The 26,601-nt window shown below is 34.6% G+C and overlaps 1 protein-coding gene across 3 annotated transcripts in view; it reads left to right on the top strand.

The window, feature by feature from the left end:
- The window catches only part of CCDC178 (coiled-coil domain containing 178), a 179,005-nt gene that overhangs the window by 151,046 nt on the left and 1,358 nt on the right, over positions 1 to 26,601 (top strand). For all 3 annotated transcript variants that reach the window (XM_072034641.1, XM_072034639.1, XM_072034640.1), the window contains one exon: positions 9,455 to 9,589. In XM_072034641.1, coding sequence (XP_071890742.1) covers positions 9,455 to 9,589 — 135 coding nt within the window. The remainder of the gene's footprint in view (positions 1 to 9,454; positions 9,590 to 26,601) is intronic.

Here is a 26,601-nt window from a genome sequence, read left to right as displayed (position 1 = left end):
TAAATGTATATGTCATCTAGAAAAAAAAAAAAAAGCTCATTTAAATTTCATTTTACTGTTTTGCAATGATCAGGACATACTTAATATGAAGCAGAAAATACAGCTTAATATAAATGCTTATCGTCATAATATTTTATGTTAATTTTTCAAGAGAGGCAGGATGCTGTCTCTATATTTTGCTAGATCTACAATTTAAGTACATTTTGATAATTAATCTTAGTGTATTTTAATGTAGGAAAGAAGTCAAGAATTCACCTTTCACAAAGATGAAGCTCACTATTAAATTATTTGGGAAAGTAGTGTAACATTCACATTAATCAGGTAGTTTATTAGTTTTATTTTTAAGATTACAAGCTCATGAAAAAACACTCTCTACAACACTGAATGCCAGAAGTGTACTAGTTTACTTTTTGAAGAAGTTGTTAACAATTATACTCCAGAAATCCTTTAGGAGGGGACAGAGGATGAGATATGGTATTATTATATTGTGCATTTTTTTCTCTTCAGAGTAAGCAGTAGAATCTCTAAAAGGAATGATTAGAGATTATGGCTGCTTTAACAGGAGAAATTAATGGCAAGGTCAAGAACTTCCTTGGAGTGATCTTGTTTACTTGTAGGGTTTTGACATTTCAGCTTGTGCTGTCTGACACATTCCTTTAATGGCCTTGAATAAATAACAAATACAAGTTGGGAAAATCATGAACTGTAGATGAGAGCTTTGGAGGTAAAATTATTTAATAATGATAATAATAATAAAGCCTTTGATTTGGGACAAAGTAAATTATTTACACATTATCACGATGTTTACATTCATTGTTTCAGGCTCTTGAGGATGAAGTAGCAATATTTGATTATCCATGTTACTAAATGATATATAGAGAAATGTCTGGATAAGTACAGACAATATTTCCCTTGTATAGCAGTAGAAATTGGCCAGTATAAAAATCTTTGAGGAAAGAATAACATCAAATATATTCTATATCTACTCACTATCAAGCTGTAGACTACATTTTGAGGAGCCTAATACAGAAAGCACACTTTTCATTTTCAGACTAGTATTAAAAATGCTTATAGTAGCCACAATAAGCAGAAAGATGTCCTGATCTTATAAAGGAGTGTCTCTTTTCCTTATTTTTTTTTCCTAACAGAAGTTTAAAGTCATAATGTTAGTCTTTAATTTCTTTCCTCAAGTTTATTTTTTTTCTTTCTTTTCACTTTAACGACATTTTTAGTATAGGATTGTACTCTGATTTTTTGGCCTTTTGTTTGTTTTTCAGTCAATCTTGAAAGACAGTTATGTATATCCCTCCCTCCCTCCCTCCTTCCCTTCTTTCTTTCTTTCTTTCTTTCTTTCTTTCTTTCTTTCTTTCTTTCTTTCTTTCTTTCTTTCTTTCTTTCTTTCTTTCTTTCTTTCTCTCTCTCTCTCTCTCTCTCTCTCTCTCTCTTTCCTTCCTTCCTTCCTTCCTTCCTTCCTTCCTTCCTTCCTTCCTTCCTTCCTTCCTTCCTTCCTTCCTTCCTTCCCTTTCATAATTTCACATTGCTAATCTTCTTGCCAAAGCATTCACTACTGGAATAAGGTCAAAACACAAGTGCATCTTTTCATGTACACTTGCATATCAGCTGAGGTTTGTTTTTTTCATGAGGCTTTCCCTCATTTTTAAAGTATATTCAGTCTGTTGACAAAAGAGCTTTATTTAAATGAGCTATGTAATCTTTACCAGCAGTCTGTAGAGCAGATTTGACAATAAAGAAATATCTCATTACCTAGGAGCTTTGTATATTGTACAGGTGTAACTTGGTAGTTGAACAGTATGAAAAGATAAATATTAACTGGATTTTGTTAATAAATCTGCCAGTCTTACAGCGCCAAAATCTGTAGAGTTGTTGTAATTGCCATTGTTTGAGTTGTAACAATGAATGGAACTGATAAGGCTTATGTCATTTACATAGAGTTTAGCATTCACATTGCACTATTGAATTAATATGACACACACATTGGGTCCTCTGATATAAGATTAGCATCATTTGAAAATAGATTGTAGATTTAGAAGTGACATATTATTCTTTGTTTGAAATGTAATGGTAATTTGCTTAGATCTAAAAATTGTAGTGATGTGATAGCAGTGACTAGTAGTTAATACTTCTGTTAGTTTCATTTTGGCTTGCTACATTTTGTAATAACCTCATGTCTCATGTTATGAGGGACTACTGCAGAATTATAAAATAATATTATTTTGAACCCAGAATCTGTATCATTTATATCGTCAGTCAAGAGTAGTGTCAAAAGACTTATATTCTCTGAATTTAAACCAGAGTTGTGTTTTAATAGAAGAATTTAATGAAATACTCTTAGCATCCTGTACTGTCAAATACATAGATAACTATGGTTTTACCTGCCAAACATAGCAATGAGATACCTAAAGCCTTTTGCAGATCTAGCCCCAGTCCAGTATTGTCAGAAATATACCTTCATGGTACACTGTGATTTCAAGTCTTCCTCCTGTCTTCAGGTGAATCTGTCATTGCTAATTGCTAATCAAGTCTGGAAATTAAAGACTTAATATGGATAACCCCCTCCACACACACACACACACACACAAAAAAAAAAAAAAAAAAAAAAAAAAAAAGAGAGAAAGCACAAAACTCCCAATTATCCCTGAGGGGGGAAAAAAAAAAAAAGTTGTTAAATGATTTGGTTAACATGTCAAGGGTACAGTGTGGCAAAGATAAAAATAATACATTTCTGCAGAGTTACATTCAGGAGCCTTGCTCATTATAGTGCACTTTGTCTTCCATCTTTCTCTGCCTTCTTCACAGCACCAACCACATTCATAGTATATGATTTCAGGTGTATATAAACCTTCAACAGGTTTTTGAGAATTGATGATGTGCTGCATTTAATGTATTATTTTATGATGGTCCTTACTATGAATATCTGTAGTTCATTCGTGTTTACCTCAGCTGAATCCAGACTATTGTTCACTGAGATTTGTGTCCAGCTTCATCCTACCTCCTGTGGGGTGTTACACCCTCACAAAAAAAGATTTCTCTTGCAGGAGGATGGGGAGGGATCTTTTTCTCTGAGTGAGTTTCATTTAAGTGGTGGCATCTAGTGCTCCGTTTCTTGGTGACAAGACCATTGCTGTCTGTCTTGATATTTTTTAGCTTCTGTATTTCTGTGTGTATGGCTGACATCTCAATTGGTTATTGTTAATGTTAAATGGTTTAGGTTCATAATATTTCATCAAAATATGGTATTGAAGGGGGCTGAGTCTAGTGAGACTTCTTCGAAATGCTCTGCCCATCTGTTTCTCTCATCTGCCTCAGCTATGTATATTTTTCTATTCTTGCTGTTGCTTAGTCCATTTCTTCTTCATTTTAATATTCACAAATGCTTTTAGTCACTTGACAATTAGCTATGACTTACCTCCTGTGTCTGCAAATGCTAGTTCTTTAAAATGTCTCAATATGTAATTCCTTAGATTGTTTTCAGTCTGGAACAAACCTTTATTTGGAGCAGCTGTATCTCAAAGTCTCTTCAATCTTAATGTTATCTTCAATATTATTGTACTGGCAATCAATATTCCATGTTAATGCTCTAGGTTTTTGTGTTTTTATTAGATCTCCTGTTACTGTATCTTAGCGTAGCTCTGTAAAGCCTAAATTAGGCTTATGTTTTTAGAATTACACGAATTTTGATTAACAAGATCAATTTCTTAATCATATGTGGGCATCCTTAACCGAGATTTCAGTTTGATCCAAACATACCTTCCAGTTTTCAGAATTACTTTTTTTCCTCCATGTTCGGTGAGCACCAAAAGAAGTATATTTATGCTGATACAGAGATAGGCACATTGTTAGTGACAAATCTCATCGTGTGATGAAATAACAGCCATTATAGCAAAAATTAAGTTTCAGTGTTGTATTCTTGAAATAATGTATAACAAATTACTTTGTGAAGATGGTTTATATACAGGGTAAAATTATACAGAGATAAGCATTCTCACTTGCTGGGAAAGGTTGATACATTAACAGTCTAGTCAAGTCTAGGAGCAGGGAGAGGCTCAAGAATGCTTAGAGTGGGACAATGTTTTTAAAAGTTTTAGCTGATTAAAATGAAAAATTTCCTAGTGGTTATCTGCAATCAGAAGTTTTCAAAAGGCATATAATTTTCACCAGATTCTTTTTATGAAGTTATCATATACAAAAATGTCACCTCCTGTGATATTTCAGTCACCTTTGAACACTGTATCTAGAAAAGCAGACATCAGTACATTTTTTTTAACAGGAGCAGAGTAATGTATTTTGCCTAAAAAAACTCACAGAAAAAGCAAACTGCTTGGGCTATCCAAACAAATTCAGCCTGGGGCAAACACCTGCCATGCACATTTTTTGATCAAATGTTTAAAGTTTGGCAGAATTAAAAGAGAATCTTCTTTTGAGATAAGAAGCATACTAGTCCTGCATATAATAATATATCTCATTTTAGATCTATTGTAACGTTTACTATATTTTATGTGATTCACAATCTTGAGGTTTTATTAGATCAAATGTCTTAGATGCAAGTCTGTATTCTGAATGTAGAATACATAACATGAATAATTATAATTTTGGAAAATGAAACGTTACTCATAGAGGGTCTGATTCTCTCTTTATATTCTCCTGTGTAAAACAGGAACAGTTATATTCAGATTAGTTGAATCTTACTAATTAAAAACACCTGTGAGGAGGATTAGGTTTGTAATCATAACCAAGTATGATGCTAGTGTGTAGTCCCTGGCTAGAACTGGCAACAGAAGCAGACCCAGTACTGTGTTGTTGACCACTCGAAAAACATCATGACTGAGTTCCATGTGTTGTTCCTTTTGTATTCTTAGTGGTGCCAGATGCCATTTGATGTTTAACCAAGTAAACACCCCTAGTTTTGTGTCCATTGTCAAATATGTCTATAATCTACATTGGTCTAGTCCAACACAACTAGACTGTGCAATGAAAGATAAGCAGGAAAAAATTTTGTGTCCTTGTGAATGGCCAACCTATGAAATTAGAAAATATTCTGGTCGAAATGCAATACAATTGTTTTTTATCTATACAGGGTTTTCTATTCTTTTTCTTTAATGTTGATAATGTACTGGCAAACGTCTCTTTGTTTAAAATAACTTGCCCAAACTCAGGGGCCAAGTTTTTCTGGTACTGGTCTGACACTACAGCAAAATGAAGGTGCTCTTGTAGTACATGAAAGTATATCTGTGCAAGCCCAGCGTTGCTCCCATCTGTAATAATCACAGCCTATGCTTGATGATGTGTGTTTTTTTATATGCTACTAACTGGAGTACAAGCCTTCTAGTGTCTTAACTAGTGACCAAGAATTAATGCTTGATGCACACATCATCTTCTTTGCTGTCATTGGCCATGCCAGCTAGAATGTGAACAGAGGCATGGCACATACCACAGTTTATCTTTTGTTTACTGTATAGAGAATCTAAATATTATCATAGCTTTAATTAACGAGGACCTAGAAACAATACTACTGGAATAATGTGTTTGGCTTGAATAGGCCTCAGCTTCATGTGTTATGTGATTTTGGTCCCAGTTTGATCCCTCAAATGAGAAATTTCAGATTAAAATAGTAGCTTAATTTCAATCTCGTATTATAGCAAGTCATGCATGAATTTACTGAAGTATCTGGACTTATCATAACAAAAAAGAAAAAATAACGATAAAGGTGTGAACAGAATAAGGCAACATGTTTGGTGTACCCCAAATCATAATATAAGCTTTTTGTCTAGTAAAATAGCTATGGCAGCTAGTTCACATCTCCTTTTCTGAAATCTACATTGTTATTGATAAGTACTACATGCAAATGAGGAATTAAATAAATATAGAGCCATACATTCCACTCTGCAAAGCATGGAGGGGAAACACAACATGAGTAAAGAATAGCAGTAAAGCCCCAAAGCAGCAGAACGGTGAGGCAATTCCTTGACAGTAATGTTTGTTCTCCCCAGCAGCTCACAAAGGTACATCTCCAGCTGCTGGCTCAACATCTCTTCATTGGTAGGGTGAGGACCGTGAGAAGTCACTTGCTGCAAAAATTGTTCCCTCCCATCCAAAAGAAGAAGCTCTTTGAAAGTGATTGCTTCTCCTTGCTGAATTAACTTAGTTTTGATGATCGCAGAAACACAGTCGCTTTAACATAAGATTATTTTGTGGGGTCTAACAATAGACCTGTATCAGCCCCAGCTGTGGGAGGTACAAAACTAACAAAAACAAAAATCATCTCCTTTTGAATAACCCAAATCTGAAGCTCTCTTGTCTTTTTGTTTGTTTTTTTTGTTGTTGTTTTTTTTTGTTTGTTTTTTTTTTTCCTTCAGTCCTGTTCCTATACACAAATAAACATCAAAAACAAGGAGGTTGTCATACAAATATTTGGCTACTCTGCATGTTTCTATGCCTTCCACATTAAAGATATTGTTACCTTCTCTGTCAGCATTTTGTTTAATGTGTTAAAAATACCCAGGAAACATCGTGTTTCTCTTATAGTGAAACAAAGCAACAAAAAATGAAGAATTAGCAGTAATGTCATATATGCAAATCATGCATGCAGTGATTTCTTGTCTCTACTTAGAATTGTGATAAAAATTTAAAAGATAAGGAAAAGCTAATGAGTCTATTATATGACTGAGAAGAGAATCTAAGGGAAAAGTGTCATTGCCTATAGAGACAGAGAGACGATGGCCAAGCTTCCAAAATGTACAAGCTGATTTTGGACTAGAAGTGATCTTCAGGTGGATGACTTAGGATTTTATTACATTAACTATGGGACTGAAGTAGACTCAGGAAGTAAGTTGTATTGCCCCTCCTATGTTAGAGAGTCCCTCAGTTTATTCAAAGCTTTCAGGTAACATTTGATCAAGCTGTTACTTTCCCACACAGACATGTATTTCTTATTGTGTGCATGAATGTTATTTATGTTGCAATTAATATTGTAAAATTAATAAATATTGAGTTTAGTCTCCATTATGCTAGGCACAATAAAACATATTCAAAATATGAAATACATTAGATGCAGGATACTTTCAATAGTAGCAACAGCTATCATGTACTTGTAATTTGCAAGTGGTTATTTGGTTCTTTGAAATGAGAAACGTTAGTGAAGGTCCTATTGAACACCAGCCATTACAAACTGTCAGCATCTCAATACTTATGATACCAATTTTCAAATAGTCAAACCTTGAAACTTTCCAATGTATTTTTATTCTCTCAAGACAAAATCCTGGATAATCTTCAAACTTGATAGCCACTGTTCCCTTTCACCATTCAATAACAAATCTTTTCACATGCTCCCCCAACTTCCATTTGTCTCAGAACAACAAAATATCTTGCAATTGTTTGATATTTTTACAAAATTTGGAATTTTGGTAATCCAAAAATAGTTTTCTACTTCATTTGTTTTTCTTTTGGGCTGAATTAGGTTGTTTTATTAAAACATCACAAGTTGTTTTGCTCCTCTCTCACCTGCATTCTTTTTCTGGAATGGTATCAAACAACATGAGATTTGAAAATACTTGAAATAACAACAGATCCATGGAAAGCTTGAGATTTATTTCAGGAAAAAAAAAAAATATATATATATATATATATATATATTTCTTAAAGTAGGAGGAAAGGAGCAGTAGCACTTGGAAATGCTTCTACAAATATTAGAAAACGTATTCATATTTGGTTTCAGGTTTTGGCTGTGATTCAGATCAATATTTTCATATTTTCCCATTGAGTTCATCTACCTTCCCTCATGTTATTTTTAATATACACTGGCATGACTCAAAACAAATATGTACAAAAATCTGTTTTAATATTTTACAGCCTCATTTACAAAGATGCGGAGTACTCACAGCTTCCATAGGATCTAATGGGACTTGTGGAAACTCAGTGTCTCTGAAAATCAGGCCATTAATTTTGAAAATGCGCATTAATTACTCTCTAGGCTGTAATAGCTCACCTGATATTACTATAATCTACATTCTTTTGAAAAAGTATATTTTTCACCTGGTACACTGTGCTTGCTCCTAAAGAGTAGTCATATCTTATCATGTAAAAGCTTCTTTATAACTGATCCAATTATTGACCTGTGGCATTGACCTTAATGAAATGTAATATTTCCAAAGGAATGGTACAATCCATTGTGTTAATCTGGTTGACAGGGATACTCTTGAAGGCTTCATGCTAACAATAGCTATGAAATTTATTGAAATAATTAACTTGATGAAACAAAACCATGTATTTCAACTAAGCAATAATTTAGGGAGTTTAAACTTCCATTTTCTAAATTACAGCTGGTCTAGAGTATGAAGCAATGTTTGCAGAATTTACCAAAGCACATGGTCTTTCAAAAGCATTTTGTGTTGCTAGATTTTCAGATCATATTTAAACATTTTTCTTCTGAAATGAGAGACATGCTACACCATGTTTATGAGTTACAAATTTTTGCAGATTAAAGAAAAACGGATACAAGTCTTAATTGTAGATTCTAGCAATAATTAATGTTAACAAATAGCAAAAGCCTATCGGGTAAGCATTCCTCCTTTGAATAATATCAATTATAACTCTTTGTAACAAATGCAGTTCCTACGGTAAGTGATATCTTTGCTATACATCTTTAGACAATCCTTTTTTTTTTAAGGAGTGTCACTCTCAGTAGCTGCATTCTGTGTAATTTAGTGCTGTTAGATGCTTTCATGTCACATGGTTATAGCTAGGTAGATTAATAGGAAGTTCTATCTGGAAATTTCTTTCCTGTTATTGTTCTCCCCGAGCAGTTGATGGCTAAGTTAATTCTCTTTAGTTTTGTCATGCACTAAAGCACACATTGCCAAGCTATGATAAGCTTTACACAGGGAAAAAAAAGGGGTGGCGGGGGGGGGGAAGAGGAAGCCCTTGTGTCCATCAAAGTCTTAAACTTGCATTTTAAAGTTTGGCCTGACCTCATGTGCCATTCAAAAAGCTTCAAAAGATATAGATATATATATATAATTTTTTTTTTAAGAAAGGTTCAATATGTCCCGAGGCTATCGGTTTTGAGTTAAACTGGGTGAAGTAGAAATATTTTACTCATCAGCTTTGCAGTCACAGAGTTTGCCTCAGCTAGAACAAAACTGCTGAGGCATTTAGAGAAAATTAACCCCCCATCCTGGCAGCCAGATGTGACTGGTTTCTGATGAATGCACATGAGTGGGCTGAAAAATCAAGAGACTGTGAAATTCCTGTCAGGTCCGTACAGTGCAGAATGGGCTATTGACTGCTTTCTATATTTTCCTCCATCATTCTTCTTGAACACTGCCATTAATTTCCTCTCCTACTCTGACTTGGGATTTTTTCTTTTTTTTTTTCACCCTCCCCCTTCCTCCTTTTTTGCCTCTGTCCCCCCCCTCCCGCCCCCCGGCTCCCTTTCCAGCTGTGTGTGCTGCAGAGCAGGATGCGCAGGGCGCTGGCGGCGTACTTGAGCCAGCGTGGGCTCTACGGCCAGGCTGGGCTGGCGAGGATCCAGGCAGCCTCTCAGGAGAACGCTCAGAAAATATTAGCTGTGCAGGTAGGTGATTGCAGGGAAGTAGGAAAGATCATTCTGATCTAGATTGAAAAGCAAATGATGGGTAGTGTGATGAAGCATTAAAACCATATCCCATCAGAGTTTTATAAATTTTTAACCTCTTTAATAAACTGGAATTGCATGAAGGATGAATTCAGTAAGTTAGCACATATACCATGCATAGTTTGGGGAAAAAAAAAAGGGGGGGGGGGGAGAAAAAAAAAAAAAAAAAAAACAAGGAAAAAAAAAGATTAGATTTATTTCTCACAAACCTTTGAAAAAATTATTATAAATATATTGGATTATTGGATATAAACATTTGAAACACAGAGCGGCATTAGTATAGCTGCTCAGTTGTTTTAGAAAATGTTATTCCGTCCTGTTTTGTGCAAATATTGTTTCCATGTTAAACAACATTGTCATTTTCATTGTATTTATATTTAATTTCTTTAGCATGGGACTGTTTTTAGAAGTAACATACCTTCCCAGCTCAGTTATATGATAACTTTCCCTTATTTGTAAAGAAGCAATGTTGTGGAGTTATAAGATTTGAGATATGGTTTCCAGAAATATATTGCTTTTCATTTTATGACTTGTTCCCCAGGTATATATATTTACTAGGAAAAATAACTATTATATAATATATGGTTTGAATGTTCTTGTTCTTTTTGTCTTGTGCGATGGTGTCTTATTCACATTTCTGTAAAGCTACTCCTTTCAATCTCTTCCCATAGTTAATGGCCATAACCAGATGGCGTTTATGAAGGGTTTTTAAAAGACTTAAAAATTTCTTTGGATTTATTTCTTGCAAAAGAAGTTATGTTGATGATGCAGCTTTAGTGCAGCATGTTATTATAAACCTTGATTTGTAATTTTTAACACTCAGGCTTTGTTGTATGATTGCGCAAGCAATGTTATTAAATTTTAATATTATACAATTATACTTCCCAGTTAATACCTGATGCATTAAAGCAAAAGGTAACTTGAGTGAGTTCTAGAACTCCATTAAACTGCACCAACATCATGCTCAGATTTCAGAATTTCACTAGGCAGAGAGGATTTTTATGTTAAAATTCCAGTTTTCCGTCTATTTTCTACTGCTATAAGATGTAGCAAATATTGTCATATTAAAATCAGAAATTCAAAAAAATAAAATTACAATAAAAATGCACTTGCTTTTTATACACAAATGTTTGAAATACTTTCTTGGATTTATGTTTTATGGATTTGTTTTATTTTCTTGTTTTATGGATTTGTTTTTGTGTTGTATTTGTTAAATATTGCATGAACTGTGTACCAGTGAAGACAGGTAAGTGGAGAATTACACTTTTTTCATTCAAATTTCTCATTTGGCATTTGAAAAACTGGAAAAGCTGCTTTTTCATTTTTGCTGTGGGATAGCTGTGAAGAATTCTGTTCTCTTCTATGTTCAACTACTCCAATAGTGAGTGAAGAAAATAGGTGATTGATGTTCAGCCTAAAGCTCATGAATAATAATAACAGGGACATAGAACCCACAGGTGGCAGCTGGTTTCCTCACATATGAATCTTTACATTAGTCTAATGTTACACAGTATTTTAATGGATGTACTATGAACCTCACATATCATTGAACATTATGTCAATAAGTAGTCCATATTTTAATTAATTAGTTTTTCACAAGTCCTTCACCTTAGCATAATTTTTTCCATGTATGTCTTTCACGCTGAGAAGCCATGTCTGTAAATCTTGTCTTCCTGAGTAACCCAACTAATGACAGAGGTGGATCTAAGTTAAGCTTTAAGACATAAAGCCCTGCGGCATTTGGGGGTATTCAGAACAGCTGAGACCTACCAGAGATAACATTTTGTTCAAAGTCTGGAAAAAAATCTGCTCCCTGCCCACTGTCATTGTCTGCAGCATCCATTTCTGACAAAGGTTCTGGTATTCTAAAATTCTTGCTATATTTTCATGCAGTTTGCCCGGATAAAACTTACCATTAAAATAATAAACAAGGAAAGGATATAAAATTAAAATGGAAACTAGTTCAGCTATGAGCAATTACCAAGGTATTTGGATGAGTATTTCCCCTCAGAAAGTATGACATGTTTGTATTTTAGAGGTCTTGGCAATGATTTATTTACATGTGGACTAGTTTCTTTACTTTATCTGTGTCATTGTTAGATCACTCTATCCTTCTCCGAATTAAGTTCTTACCCTGATGGCATTCGGCATGGTGGCAGGCACTTCCAAAATAACATGACGGCCATTCCTCTCCCCTCCTTTCCTCTCAGCAAGAAATACACTTTTCTTGCTGTTTTTTCTTGTGGCCGTCTCACATTAACATGTGAGGCTGAGGACCTGCTGTGCTGAGCTGCATGAGAGTGTGCAGCATGGAGGTGATTTCGGCTCATGAGCGCTTGCGTTCCAGCAGCTACATTGACTAGAACAAACAGGAGCAGGTGAATCACAAAGGAAGAGTGAATTAGGAGAGGCAGTAGACACAGTACATTGACTACCTAAGTGTTTTCTAATATTTTACAGAAGCCATGACCTGGGTGAGATCCAAAGAAAGACTTAAAAGTAGATAATGCAGGGTTGTTGTTCTTTTTTCTTTTCCTTTCTTTTCTTTTTTTCTTTTCTATTTTTTTTTAACCTTTCCAGCAGGTACTTTTTAACCAGCAACACTCTCCGGTTACACAGTGTCAAAGTTTGGGGAAAACTATGATGTGAAAACCAAGAGCTACCTCAGGCTGGAAGACAGATTGCACCAATGTTTCCTCATTGCTACACTGCTCATTCTACACTGCTAAGCCTACTTTTAAAAGTCTAGGTTTGCCTTCCCATTGTTTCCAACAGTGGAGATAGACCATAGTACCTATAAAACATCGTGGTCCAATGGGAATAACCATGGCCTAGATGAGACCATGACAGTGCCAAGGACATTAGTGAGGATTAACAGGTGTCAGTGGAGTTAGTCATCAACCAAAACAAATCAAAACAAAAAGCAAAACCTTAGGTGGGATCCCACTCAATACCAAAGTCCTTTTGTTGATAACTTGGAAAAACAAAGCAAAACAAAACAAAGCAAAAGATTATTGCAATTAAATCTCCCTTAAAGTAAATAAGTGGAAAAAGTAGTTAAATTAAAAGTAGAACTTCACAATCATGGCAAGTTCCTTTGGTGTCTGGTGTCTCAAAATTATTTCAAAAAGAATTTTATGTAGTACAAGTACCAATTTCTATCAGCACCAAACTGGGCATCAGTGCCAGAGATTTGCCATTGGTCATTCTCCCTTAGAGTTAAGCAGGGATCTGAGCTTGTTCTTAATTGCAGGCTTCCCTCCCTATCACACTGCTAACACGGGCCCTTGGCTAAGCTAAAACTAATATCAGATTCTGTGCATGTCCAATTTGAAGGTATTGGGAAGACAAAATATGTTGCTATGTCAGCTACTTTGTCTGTGAAGCTATCATACAGAAGTATGTCTGGCAAGTGATGGAAAAAAAAAATGGTGCCATCAGCCTGGCACATTCCTGACCTCCTCTCCTGAGAACTTAGCTTCACTGCATGGAGGAAGGAGGGACGAGAGGAAGCACACAGCTTAAAAACACTTTTGAAATCTGGAGGTCTGCTTACCAACCCTAAATTGGTAACTGTACTAAACTGAATGGGAGTGCTTAGGATTAGTGTAAAATGCACAGCGTGTCCCCAGCAGCATGCAGCTCCTTGGAGGAATCTGCAGTCCCCAGAAACAGCAGCCAAGCTGATGCTTGCCATCACTGCCTTAAATGTCCTAGGGACAGATTTTTTGCTTTGCCATGCTTAGGGTGGCAAAGGCAGAGTGCCTCCTTAGCTATCTGTCCAGCTTTAGCACTGGCTGTAGATGTTTCTGGTCTGCTGTGCCTCACCCAGCAGCAGTTTCTTCATCAGGAAATCATAACGAGAAAGCACCAGCTTCTGGATGTACCTCCTTTTAGATCTCTGTTCTGAGTAAGAAACACCAAAAACATTATTTTGTATGTAGGAGAAAGTAGTAGAGGTGAATATATGCTTACTGAGCTCTTGCTGTGTGACTGGAGGTAAGACATACCATCCAAAGCACCAACAATAGGAGTGTGAACCAAGAAGGTAGAATTATGGGAGTCAACCTCTACTAAACATTAGCTTCTGCTTTCTTTATGCTACGGGTCGGTAGTCTATATTGTACATAGTAGCATTAACAGATTTAATAAATAAATAAATAAGTTGGCAATCAAATCAACTTCTATAGCAGAGATCAATTGCTAAAATTATTTATACTTTCAATTTTGGCTCTTTATCTATTTTATTTTTGTAGAGCAAAGTATAGGACTTTTCTTAAGCAAGAGTATTTCATCTTATGCTTGACCTTTTTCCAAGCAGTTTCCAGTTTTAAGAATTCCTTTGCAACTGCCTGATTGCAACTTCATTCTGTGAAGCTTATATATATGCCTAATGGCTCTGATAAGAGACTTTGTTTTTATCATGACAGTAAGAGTTATATGAGCTCCACTGTAGATTACACTGATTCTTCAAAGAGAGGAACAAATACTATTGCTGGTCAGTGACAGTTTGCCTTCAGATAAAAGCTTCATGGAGATTTTTTCTTGTTGGTGTTTGAAGAAATGTGACAGAGCAACATGGGGAAAATTTCATCCTCACAGTAGGTGCTGTCTATATTCTATAGTTTGCTGGAAGACTTCAGTCCTCAAAAATCCTGCTGAAATTGATAAATACAGTCTTAATCCACCAGTAAATAATAAAAGTAACTTATTTAGTATAAGAAACTTGAGAAGAAATAAATGAAACCTTTTCTTCCAGAAGTGTATGGGAAAAGTATTTGTTCAGTCAGTGACTTTTGTTTTCCCAATAACATTTTGGAGTTTCAATAACTTGGCTCTTGAGTAAGTTCAATTAGCTATCTAATTGCAAAAATGATATATGATGGCAGATGTAGCTTTATTTAGGATTGTGACTGGACTTTAACCCTGACAGTCTTCAATTTAGTTCACCATTTTAGATGATTTATCTTGACTATTCTGTCAAAAATATTTTAGGAGCTAAAGTGCTACCAAAAATATTGCAGCTTTAGAGTATTTAATAATTATTTTTTTATTATTATTATGGTGGCACCACAAAGGTACCTTTTTAACCAGTACAAGATTACTGGCATAATTTTTAATGCATCTGACCTTAGTCAGCCACTCACACTAGTGTAACATGGTATGAAAATAAAATATCAAGATTTAGAATTCAGAATCTTCTTTTCAGGAAGTGTTTTTTACCCATTTTGATTAAGTGAAAATTGTTTCATAAGACAAAAAGGATCTGATGGATCAGACCACAGACTGTCATTTTGACTTGAGAATACTTTCATTATTTATAAGTTTTCCACAGCTTTACATTACTTCATTGATTAACCTGAAATCCTTAAAAACCTTTTGGCTAAATTTTAAGGTGTTATAGTTTAAAATAGTTCCACTGTATTGATATATGCTAGTTTACACTAGAAAAGAGTTTTGATCTATTTTAGATAATCTTTATTTGGTCAATTTTTGTAGAAATTTCCAGAGAAAGGACAATTTTTGTCTAAGGCTTTAGGACTTTGCTGATCTACAGGGGACATCTCTGTGGATTTCTCTGTGCATACTATGTCTTACCTGAGGAAATGTTTTCCTAAATCTGCAAAATTCCCATGGTTTTCATGTTTTCTTAGCTCCCTGTTCTACCTCCACACAGGAAAGAGAGTGCAGTTCCACTAGGGCCAGGAACCATTATAATGTTGCATATTACAAGCAGGGTCTTTTTTTTTGTCTTTTTTTTTCTTTGTTTTCTGAAAACCACTCATTCTTAACTTGCTTCTTATCTGTCAGATGGTAGTCAGTTTAAGTACATCTTTTGTTCTCTAACTTATTAACACAGGTGTGTTATGGTGTCCCCCAGGGCTGATGCTCTTCAAAATCTATGCTCTCTCTTTTATTTTTCTCTGTTATGGGTTGAGTTATCACCATTTATGCTGATTACACTCAGTTGTATCTTTTTTGCCTGCTGATTTCGCTTTAGCAGTCTTGCTGTTTCTGCCTTGTCTTGGAGACATATGGGGTTAGATGACAGATAACTTTTCTTGAGGGGACATAGCTACACACCTTTTAATTAATTCTAAGCTTTTTTACTTTTGCTAAGCTTTTGTTACATTTATTCATAGTAAACATTTACAATTTTGAAATTAAATTTTGCTGATTTTATTATACATTTATGAAATATCATTGTTGTACAGTTAAAAGGAAATTGAGACCAAAAAGGCAGTTATTTTTGCTTCTGCTCGTGGTAGTGATGTTTCTGAGTGGAAGAATTTGTTACTTGATCAATAGGTTTCTGAATAAACATGTAAATCAACATCCAGTATATAGTTTCTAAAAATTCATGGTTTTCCTCTGAAACCCTTATTAATTTTGCATCATAACACCTACAATTATTCAAAATTTGATATATTTTATTTCAATCTTTAAAATCTTTTTTGTTGTTGTTAATTTTTGCAGATTCAATTGATAACCCTGATAAGCATTCACCAAATTATTTGAATTTGCTTATCATGTATGTGTAGTGACAAATACAACTGCCCTGGAATAGACACAATGTTCATAATCATATATTTTGTTGTTGCACAATATGAGGGAATTCTCTAGTGAAGGAGTGGCAAGTAATCTCAAAATGAGCCCAATTCCAAAAAACAGTTACAGTCTGCTTGATTTCCTCGTTCATTTTCATGGTCTGTCATTTTAATTATCACATAGCAAAATTCTGATGTCTCTATTATGACATCACTTCCTTTTCACTTTTGAAGTGTACATTTCACCTGACACAACTCCATTGCATTTAGCTGTATGTGTCACTTACACCTTACAGCACCTTGCTTCTTGTGCTCTATATTAATACTTTATTTTTCAAACCATCATGTCCAAAGACTAAGATAACCTCAAATTTTCAGGCATGCACAGGAACACCTAAAGAGACTTTAACTGGCTGCCTCTTCTGTGGCTTCACTTTAAAGTTTCAGTAGATTAGTAAACAGGATAGGAATGAAATCGCTTAGAAATAACACTTAAAAGCTGTAGTTTATAGCAGGGAAGAAAACAAAAAACAAACAAACAAACAAACAAACAAACAAACAAAGTAGGACATTTGTGTTTACCAGACCAGAATCACCACCTGAAGGACAGTTCTGCTAATAGACCGTCAGTGATGGAGGCTAGAAGATGGCCTCTGGAAACAAACAAATTGGTCTCATATTTTTAAGATTAGTCTCAGCAGGATTATTGTTGCGATGAGTTAATTAGCTTGCTTGCCATATATATATACATGTTCTGTGTGCGCAGAAATATGTACCAGTGTTTTGAGTACTAAAAATTGTGACCTAGCAAAAGTGGAACAGTAACATCTAATCTAGGATATTTATTTTTAAATTTATTTTAAAAGAAGAATTCCTATGAGTTACATTTCTTCACTATTCAGAACCACTTGCTAGAATGCATCCTCATATGTTACCAGAATAGTTCTACTTGTTCACACTTACACTTTCTAAACTTCCAAACACAGATATGCTGTAACTTAAAACATGTTGACTAATGGAAAGATATAGACCACGTTTTTTAAGATTCCTATATGTAACTGATATCTAATTTTACCTCTTGATGAAATGACTAGACAATCTTCAATTCCCATTGAGCACAAATTATTCTCCAATTAAAGAGAAATAGAATTCAGAAATGTAGTCTATGAATTCATATTCATTCCACTTGCAATTCTGATAACTTACATTTGTGGGCCAAACACACAAAACTTCAGTCACATCCGAAGAACTCAAAAACCTAAAATCTCTGCTGCTTTTATTGTCAGCAGGACAACTCAAATCAGTAGATCCTAAAAGACAAGAAGACAGAAACTCTGACTACCAGCTTCTTAAAAATTGATCCACTGAAAGATGTCACTGCTACAGTAATCTTTAAATCTTAAATTATTTTCTGTATACCCTGTCAGAGTGATTCAGAAATTTAGTTTAAAATTTCATAGAATAAAAATTTGATGAAACACTGGATCATGTATTGTGAAGTTTTCAAATAACATTGAAGTAGTTATGCTTGACGCCTTTTCCAGAACATTAAAACTACTGGATTACTTTTTCTTGAAGTAGCATAAATGTTAAGTATTGAATTAAATAACTAGAATCTTTATTGAAGTATGTATGCACAATAATTTAAACAAACAGCAATAAATAAATAGAATCAAAGAATCTTAGAACACAATGAGTTGGAAGGGACACACAGGGATTACTGAGTCCAGTTCCTGAATAAATAAAATGCAAGTACTTACATATTGAAATTTTTTAAAATGTGTAAATAAATAAAGTTTAATGGATCCTATGAAAGGGGATACTTGGCAACTTTCATAATATGGAATGCAGTCAGCCCTACCTATGGTTCAGGGAAGTCTTTCCTATTACACAAAAATAAGTTGAAGTAGTTCAAACAGCAGTACTTCACAATACAGCAATAATTTATTCAAGGTTTTTGTTCCTTCCTAGTGAAATGTATAGGAATCCTTGACTCTCCTTGCAGAGTTTTGGTTTGAGTAGATGTGCTATTAGATTATATCCTTTTATATCCAGGATAATATGGGAAAGTGCATACACAAACAAAATCTCATTAAAGTATTTTACTATAGTTCTGTGAAAACTATATATTAGTTTGTTTGTTTGTGTTTTGTGTTGTTTTTTTTTTTCTTCAGAGAAGTGCAGCCATTTCTCATCAATAATATTATTTTTCCAATTTATGTTTTCTCCTGCTTTGAAGTAACAATGCTAAGTAGAAGGAAAGCCATAGTTTTCTTAAGCAACACTGTCTAGAAAAGAGAAAACATAGTTTGAATATGCTATATGTTTCCACTAGCTTAACTGATACAAGATAACCTGTACAAAAATAGAGGGATCAAATTTCTAAATAGTTCAATTTAATACAAAATGCTGAGTTTTTGAGGCATTTGTGCTAAAATAACTATACATATTGGGATATTGGCTTCAAGTTTAATGCCAAGATATATGCAATATTGAATCTCTATAGCTCATGAACCCCTCTTTCAAGAATTTGGCCCAAAATTACAAACCTTTTAGAGATAATTTGGATCATAAGATTCCTTTTGTAAGCTAAGTGAGAATGATTCTATCTCCATTCAGAACAAATGGTATGAATGACAAGAGAATGCAGCAATAAGCCAACAAGTAAGACGGCTATTTAGTTGTTATGTGTCAAAAAGAAAAGGAAGTGACACTTCTTAGATTTGCTTTTCCAGCAATTGACAGAAGCCTTCAGTGTATAATTAGGAAAGGTTAAAGTCCATTTTTACAAAGACAAGATTAAGGAAGATTAAGGATTTACAAAGTTATAATGTTGCCAAACAAACAAATAAACAAATACCTAACACTGGTTTTGTGAGTTAAAAAAAAAAAAAAAAAAATCTTTATCCAGTACACTGAGTAAAGAATCAGAGAAATGACATTTTAAATTAATGATTCAACCTTGCAACATCACTTTGGGCTATCTGAAGCTGAGTAACCTCCTTCTATCCATTTTAAACATATATCAAAACACAGGTTTAATGATGAACTGTTTACATGTTGAAAGCTCCTTTTTGGCAGCTCTTCTGTTCTTGTCGTTACCTGAATTAATTATGGTAGTTCAGAACATCTCTAGTAAACATGCTGATATATCATAGATTATAAACTCATCTGCTGAACTCTTAACCATCATTGCAAAGTAGATTATTTTATTTAAAGACAGCAGTTTAAAAATTTAGACATTTAATTTAATTATCCTCTCCCAGAAGTATAAGAAGAAATCAGAGTCCTAGTGTGAATAGCATTATACTTGTATAAGAAAACTTACAGGAGCATTTTTGCCTCAAACTCAATAATTTTAGTTATAATCACTAACTATGTTTTTGTTTTACAGAAACAGTATGATTTGGAAAAAGAATAAAATTGCTTTTAAAGTACAAAAATAATTATGAACCACTTGAAATGTAATGTCTGTATTTTATTTCTCATCAGAATTCATTAGTGTGTAACATCAATAATTTAGCCCATCATTTGCCAACACTGACTTGGCTCAGTAGTTCAATCATGTAACCCTGTAAACTCACTTTCCATTAAAATGAATGTTGCTGACAAAGGATAACTAAAGAGATACTTCATTTATTAGCTAAAGAGATACTTCATTTATCAACATTTTTAAATTAGGAGTTTGGGACCACAGACACTTAGCTGGATAAATTATTCAAAGGAATCTTTGCATTAGGCCTAAAGATGTTTGTAGAATCAAATACAATGTTATCCAGAATTATAACTGCCTTTCATTTGTGTAACATGTAATTCACAGTATACTATTCCAGAAACCAACAGAGCCACCTGCAGAGAATCAAATGACCTACCAGAATGAAATCCTGACTGTCATATACAAAATTATAAAATGTGTAATAGTTATCCCATGTTTTGATTGACTCAATCAAGCATTTCCCATGGAAAACTCCTATAAGGAACTTCTTGCAACAGGCACTGTAATCTCCCAAAGTTGCATCTGTGGTATTAAATATTTTACATTATTTTACTACAAGCAGCCTCTTCAAAAACCACTCATTATCTTCTCCAAATACATCCTTTAAGACCATTAAGGTTTCAGATGAAACATATCAGCTTGTTGCTTCTCCAGCCTCTTTCCTAAACAACTATTATTTTTTACCTGGTTTAATTTTCCAAACTTCAACCTGTTATTTTATTATTATTATTATTATTATTATTATTATTATTATTATTATTTCTTTATTTTGCTGGCATATTAAAGTTAGGAATAAAATAAAAACCTCTCAGATCATGTCTTTTGAAGGTGTCTCTCTGATACATTGAGAAACCAATTCTTTCCTAAGGACAAATCAGTAAACATCTGTCATAGAGCCAACATAACAGGACTGTCATCTGACCGTGTACTCAAAGGGCTGATGCTGGTGGTACAGAAGGAAGGAACCAATTAAGGCTATAAGCAGAAAGGGAATAAAGATGTTATGAGACCAGTTTGTTGCAAAATGGGACATTGCTATCCATTCCACTTATTCTTTTCTTTGCGCTGGTGGTATTCTTAACCTAGAGGCAAGAACCACTCCTTCTTTTGAGCAATGTTCCAAGTAAATTGTGTTACTGTCACTGTGCTCACAAGTTGTAATGCATTCTTAGCATACTCCAGGCTGAGAAGTAAAGGGTTGCGTTTAGGTATTTGTTTCCAACCATTCCCATAAGCATTTTTGAAAAGGGAGTGAGATATATTCCCTGGGCCTGAGCACTATGGTAACTGAGCATGCATGTGGTAGCAGAGCAGAAGTCTGCTAGTGAGGTAAAGGCCACTTTAGCCACTACTAGTGGCTAATTCAGGGGACTGAGAAGGTGTGTATAAGGACTATTTTGGGGGGGGAATTTCTTTTTATTTATTTTGTGGGGTAGGGAGTGGGGTGGGAAGGATATGCCTTAGAGAATTACTTAGAGAGTTATTCTTCAGAATAATTTTGAAGAAAATGAGAACAGAAACAGTTCTCTTTTAATATAGTTAGACACTTATTTCTCATCTCTGTGATATGCAGCACTGCTACAGGTGTATGCAATCTGTATCATCACTTGATTCAGCACCAGTTTTGGTGTTCCTATGAGAAGAAGATGCAGGAAGAGCAATTTACTTCTTAAGTTTAACTCTCCTCCAAAACAGTGATGGGTCACAGAAGTTTCACTGAGTTGCTTTAGCATGACAGCTTGTCACAACTATAGTGGAATTTTAGTGGAGCATTTTAATTATCTATAATAACTCCAGAAAATCCTCTTTTTCATTTGGCACAGATTTTCAAAGCCACCAGTTTCAGTTTTGTTACAATTTCTGAAATAAGAAAATTAAAGGGTACACAAAACAAGAAGTTTTTTAATGCTGTGCTTCACTCCAGTTAACCTTCAGGGACTAGGAAGCCTTGCAAAGTAAAATACACACTTGAATTTGGTCCCATTAAAGTTTATGAAGTTATGATGAAGTTTATACCGGCTTCCTTGGATACTTAACTATTTTCTTCAGGATAAAGGAAGAAGAGTTTGAGATAATATACATATGCTCACTATTTTGCCTTGTAACAAAACTTGCATTCTGAAAGCTAAAATTACATTTTTGTTTTAAAAGTAAGTGTTGTGGTGATAGCTTTGTCATAATCTTAATGGCCTAAGAACATAAACAAAGGAGATTTATAAGGAAAGACATTATCTTTTACTATACTGGAAAAGAAGACAAACTTTTGAGCACACATGCTCTTCCTGTTAGCATTTTTTCTTGTATCTATCATATCTGAAACAGTGTCGAGCGTTATTATGTTCTTAGTTTCAGTAGTATATTCATCAGTACTCTATCATTCTGTTTAAAATGTACATACATAATTATGCAGCAGAGACTATATACCGATCTTTCTTAGATCCTAATATCTTATTTAACTCAATATAATAATCACTCTCTACATTCAGTACTGACTCCTTTGACCTATACAGATGATGAGTCTAACCACTGCTGGTGTTACATTATTACCTTTCTTTTCCATTTATTTCTCATTCTTTTTAATTCCTACTTCTTAACAGGTAGAATTTAAAATATCAGGAAAATTTAGAGATGATGAAGGATATGATTTGCCTAGATAGGTAAGATTAGTGTTTGAGATTAGAGACCTCAAATGTGGTGATGCAGTCTTCTGAATTAACTTGCAACTTTTCCTTGCTTTCTCTAATTTTCTCAGTTTCATGTGTTTTGAAGATAAAATGCCAGCTGCTGTCTTACTTCTATTGATCTTCTAAGATTTTTTTCCTGTATATAAGCCATCAGAATTTTTTATTGTTTTATCGTTACTCAAAGAGCATATAATTCTGGAACTCAATCTGTAGTAGTCTGACACTGTCAGTGTCACCCTGACAGATATGATGATCCCCAGTAACCATTCAGGTTGAGAACTCATGCACTTTAGCTTCTCCAGTATAATTTCTGCTTTATCAAGATCAATGTACATAAAAGTGGCCTGCATTTGATCTAGAATAATTTTTAAAAGTTTTTAAGTAGAATTGTGTCTTGGTATAGCAATTTGCTATTAGGCAATAATAGAGATTCTTCCTTTTCAAAACTAAAATAATCTTTTATTGGAACAAATTATTGACAGATGATTTTGGTGCACAGTCAACTTTCTTTGGGGTTAAGAGAAATCTGTGAGATATGTGTGCATTCCTTCTACAGCAGCATTTGCAATTTTCTGTCATTCCTGTATGGTGGAGGCATCTGGCTTGGACAAAAATGTCCTTGCAGGACATGATGAAGAGAAACCAAGTGAGCCACTGCTTGACTTTCGCCCTCCCTGCCATACTTCCTGACCTTGACAAGTATGATGATTTAATGTCTCTTTTCAGACTAAGAATGTATTTGCAGAGTTGTTTGTGGCTATATAGATCTTCTAGCTGTTTATAGGTTAATGCAGAACTTTCTTTTCTTGAGCTTCCATGTGTGCTACAGGGACAACAGAAGAAGTATCTGACAGTGTGGAAACTCAGAAGGATAACTCCAAGTTTACTGGAAGGTCTTGTGAAATTCACAAGTGCTTACTGAAGCACGGTGAATTTTGGCAAAAATTCTTTTCAACCTGTTCTCTTCTGTCTGTTCCAGGATAGGAAAATAATAGGAAGGAATATTGCTTAAGTTTATTCTGCTATTATAGTCTTCCCTACATTTCTCATCATGACCATTGTTGGGAAAAACAAACAAACAAACCAAACCAAAACAAACAACAAAAAAACAATAGTTTAGATGCACCTTTGTTTTGATTCCATGTTGCTGTTCATATGTTATGGTGTTACGGAACAATAAGAACCTCAACACTGATGTTGCTGGCTTCTAAAGCAATATGTGTATTTTCCAATTCGACATTCACCTTTTATTTATAGTTATATCATTATTATTCCTATATCCTTCTCCATACTTTCCTGATTATCTTGTCAATTTACTGTATCTTCACATATTTCAAGTATTCTGTATCTCTGTCAAGGAGCAGTTTGCATTTTTGCCCCCTTCCCCTCCCCTTTTATTTTCCAACCAGAAATCAGCTAAAGATATTTATTTTTGAGGGTCTCTTTCCAAAGTTCCTTTAAATTACTTTACCAAAATATGTGGGGACAGGTTTGTACAAAATGTCAGTTATAACTGGATTTGTGTCACACCTAGGAAGAAAATGATTCTCTGGGAGTTAAGTTTAAAATACTCCCAAGTTATAATATTTATCAAACAATAATAGTTATTACATCTTTAAGCTAACATGTTTGTGGATAAATCTCAAAGGAAATTAATCTTTGAGTACTTTTTTAGCAGTTATTATTTGCCTACAGGCTTTTGCTAGGCTTAGTTTAAGACCGGACAGAGTTCATTCCCTGTTGTCTTTTTTTCCAATTCTTTCCTTCAGTAAACGACTCTTTGTAGGCCTCCACAGAGGAGAATTGTTCTAAAATAGGGGTCATCAGTAAAAGAATCAAGCCACTGTAGCTTAATTTTTTTCTGTCTTTCTCAAGCAATGTCATACCTCCTTGCCATTCCTATAATATGTTAGATAGAACTGTTGACAAACGTAGAGTCAGTAAGGATTATTAAGGACTCATAGCCTCATTTTGATAGTTTTCTGTGTTTTAAATCTATTAATTTCATTACAGTAGCACCTTATTTACGTCTGTGTGAAAATCAAGTATTACGTTTGCCTTGTATTTTTAGTTTTTATTTCTAATGATTTGAGAGCTACTAGCATATGAAACTGTCAGCCTAATGGAGCAAATTGAAGATGAGTGACCATATATCATGTCACTGTGTATTTAAAATAAATGTTTTCAGTGTTTAAAATGAAATAATGATTTTTTTTTCATTGAAGCATTAATAAAGCATATGACTGTCATAAACTTAATTTACTTAGTGCATTTTATAGGCACAGTAAAATGCAGCTTCCTTCTTAATAAGCTGAACTTTTTTTAGGGAAAGGAGTGGAAATATTTTCATGACCGTGTTCTTCATAAACATCTGATAGAAATGGCAACTAGAATAAAATGAAACATTTCCTCAGTAACAACTATGCTGAGATCCAAATTGCTGTCCCATTGAAGCCTACAACCTAATTCAGAAATTTGTTTTACATGAATGTCATTGCATTGATGTAAATCACTCATGGAAATGAACTCAGAGGTATCATGTACAGTTGTTTTTCTATTTCAGGAGTGACAGAATACATCCACAGTTCTCAGTCTTCAGTTAATGGGAATACAAATGCATGCTAAACCTTGGCCCTAGATAGATGTATCAGTATCATTTTGTCAATGAGCCAGCACAGAAAATTTTCCTTTAAGACAATGCAATCTAATCTTAAATGTTTTATTAAATCTATTTTGAAATCAGGTCACTGTGGTTAATAAATTATCATTCGATGATTAACTTTCCCACTTGTAAACATTAGTTATTAAAAAACATTATCAGAAAAAAAAATACAATATATGTTAATATTACCTTAATTTTATTACTAAAAGACAGTACATCAGATCCAAATAAAAGACATTTATACTCCAGACAAGATTGTTTTAAATTATATTTAAGAGTCTTGAATTGTTGATCTGCACTTAATTCCACACCATCTTTAGAAAGCAGAACACCAAGAAAAATGGCACCTTTTCAAATGCTAGCTTCTTTACTGAATGTAAACTTCAGCAAAATCTCATCTTTCCTTCTGGAAAGGAGAGGAGAGGAGAGGAGAGGAGAGGAGAGGAGAGGAGAGGAGAGGAGAGGAGAGGAGAGGAGAGGAGAGGAGAGGAGAGGAGAGGAGAGGAGAGGAGAGGAGAGGAGAGGAGAGGAGAGGAGAGGAGAGGAGAGGAGAGGAGAGGAGAGGAGAGGAGAGGAGAGGAGAGGAGAGGAGAGGAGAGGAGAGGAGAGGAGAGGAGAGGAGAGGAGAGGAGAGGAGAGGAGAGGAGAGGAGAGGAGAGGAGAGGAGAGGAGAGGAGAGGAGAGGAGAGGAGAGGAGAGGAGAGGAGAGGGGAGGGGGTTCTGTATGGAGCCTAGATGCTGAAATCTGGTTCACATTGATTATGATCAGAACTTAATTTTTAGGTATTGTGGTGGTTAAAACAAACAAACAAACAAACAAACAAACAAAAACCTAAGAACTTAAGTGGCATCACATTTACAGCTTGTCAATAAGACAAACTCTTCTGAATTGCTTGCCATTACTTATCTTGGATTTTTCTCTTTTTCTATTTTTTTTTAAGAATGTGAGATTTAGCTAAATAAGTACAACCATCACAGGGACAGGCAACTTGTTTCAGTGTTTAAATATTAAGGGCAGCTGTAAAATCAATATGAAACAAATAACCATGAGGGAAGCCAATTATGCAATCCTTTGCTTCAGCAGAAGAATAGGCACTTTGATTAAGGTAACAGTTACCAACACTGGGCTGCCTCACTGTGGTCTAGTGAAGACCATGTGTTCAAGCTTCTCATGACAAGTCTGGAAAGAGTCATAGTCTCAACAAGTGGCCTAGAACCTCTGTGGAGGAAATTTCCTCTCAGGAGGTCTTCTTGTAATTTCCTTACATCAGAGTCCTTCATGTGGAAATAATCTCTTTCATGGTAAGGCAGACCTAAAGAAACATGACTTGTAGAGCTAGGTCTTCCAGTAAGTAGTGTCTGCCCTAAGCACTAATCACTCAGAGCATCTGTGTGTCGTGGTTCTTGGCTGTCATGGTTCTTACCTGAGTACATTATTCATAGAATCACAGAATGGTCTGGGTTGGGAGGGACCTTAAAGACCACCTAGTTCCAAGCCCCCTGCCATGAGCACGTACAACTCCCACCAGACCAGGTTGCTCAAAAACCTGGACTTGAACAAT

The sequence above is a fragment of the Anas platyrhynchos genome, chromosome 2 (genome assembly GCF_047663525.1).
Source record: "Anas platyrhynchos isolate ZD024472 breed Pekin duck chromosome 2, IASCAAS_PekinDuck_T2T, whole genome shotgun sequence".
Taxonomy (NCBI): Eukaryota; Metazoa; Chordata; class Aves; order Anseriformes; family Anatidae; genus Anas; species Anas platyrhynchos.
The sequence above is the reverse complement of the archived record's forward strand: the minus strand, read 5'-3'. Positions and strand labels throughout refer to the sequence as shown.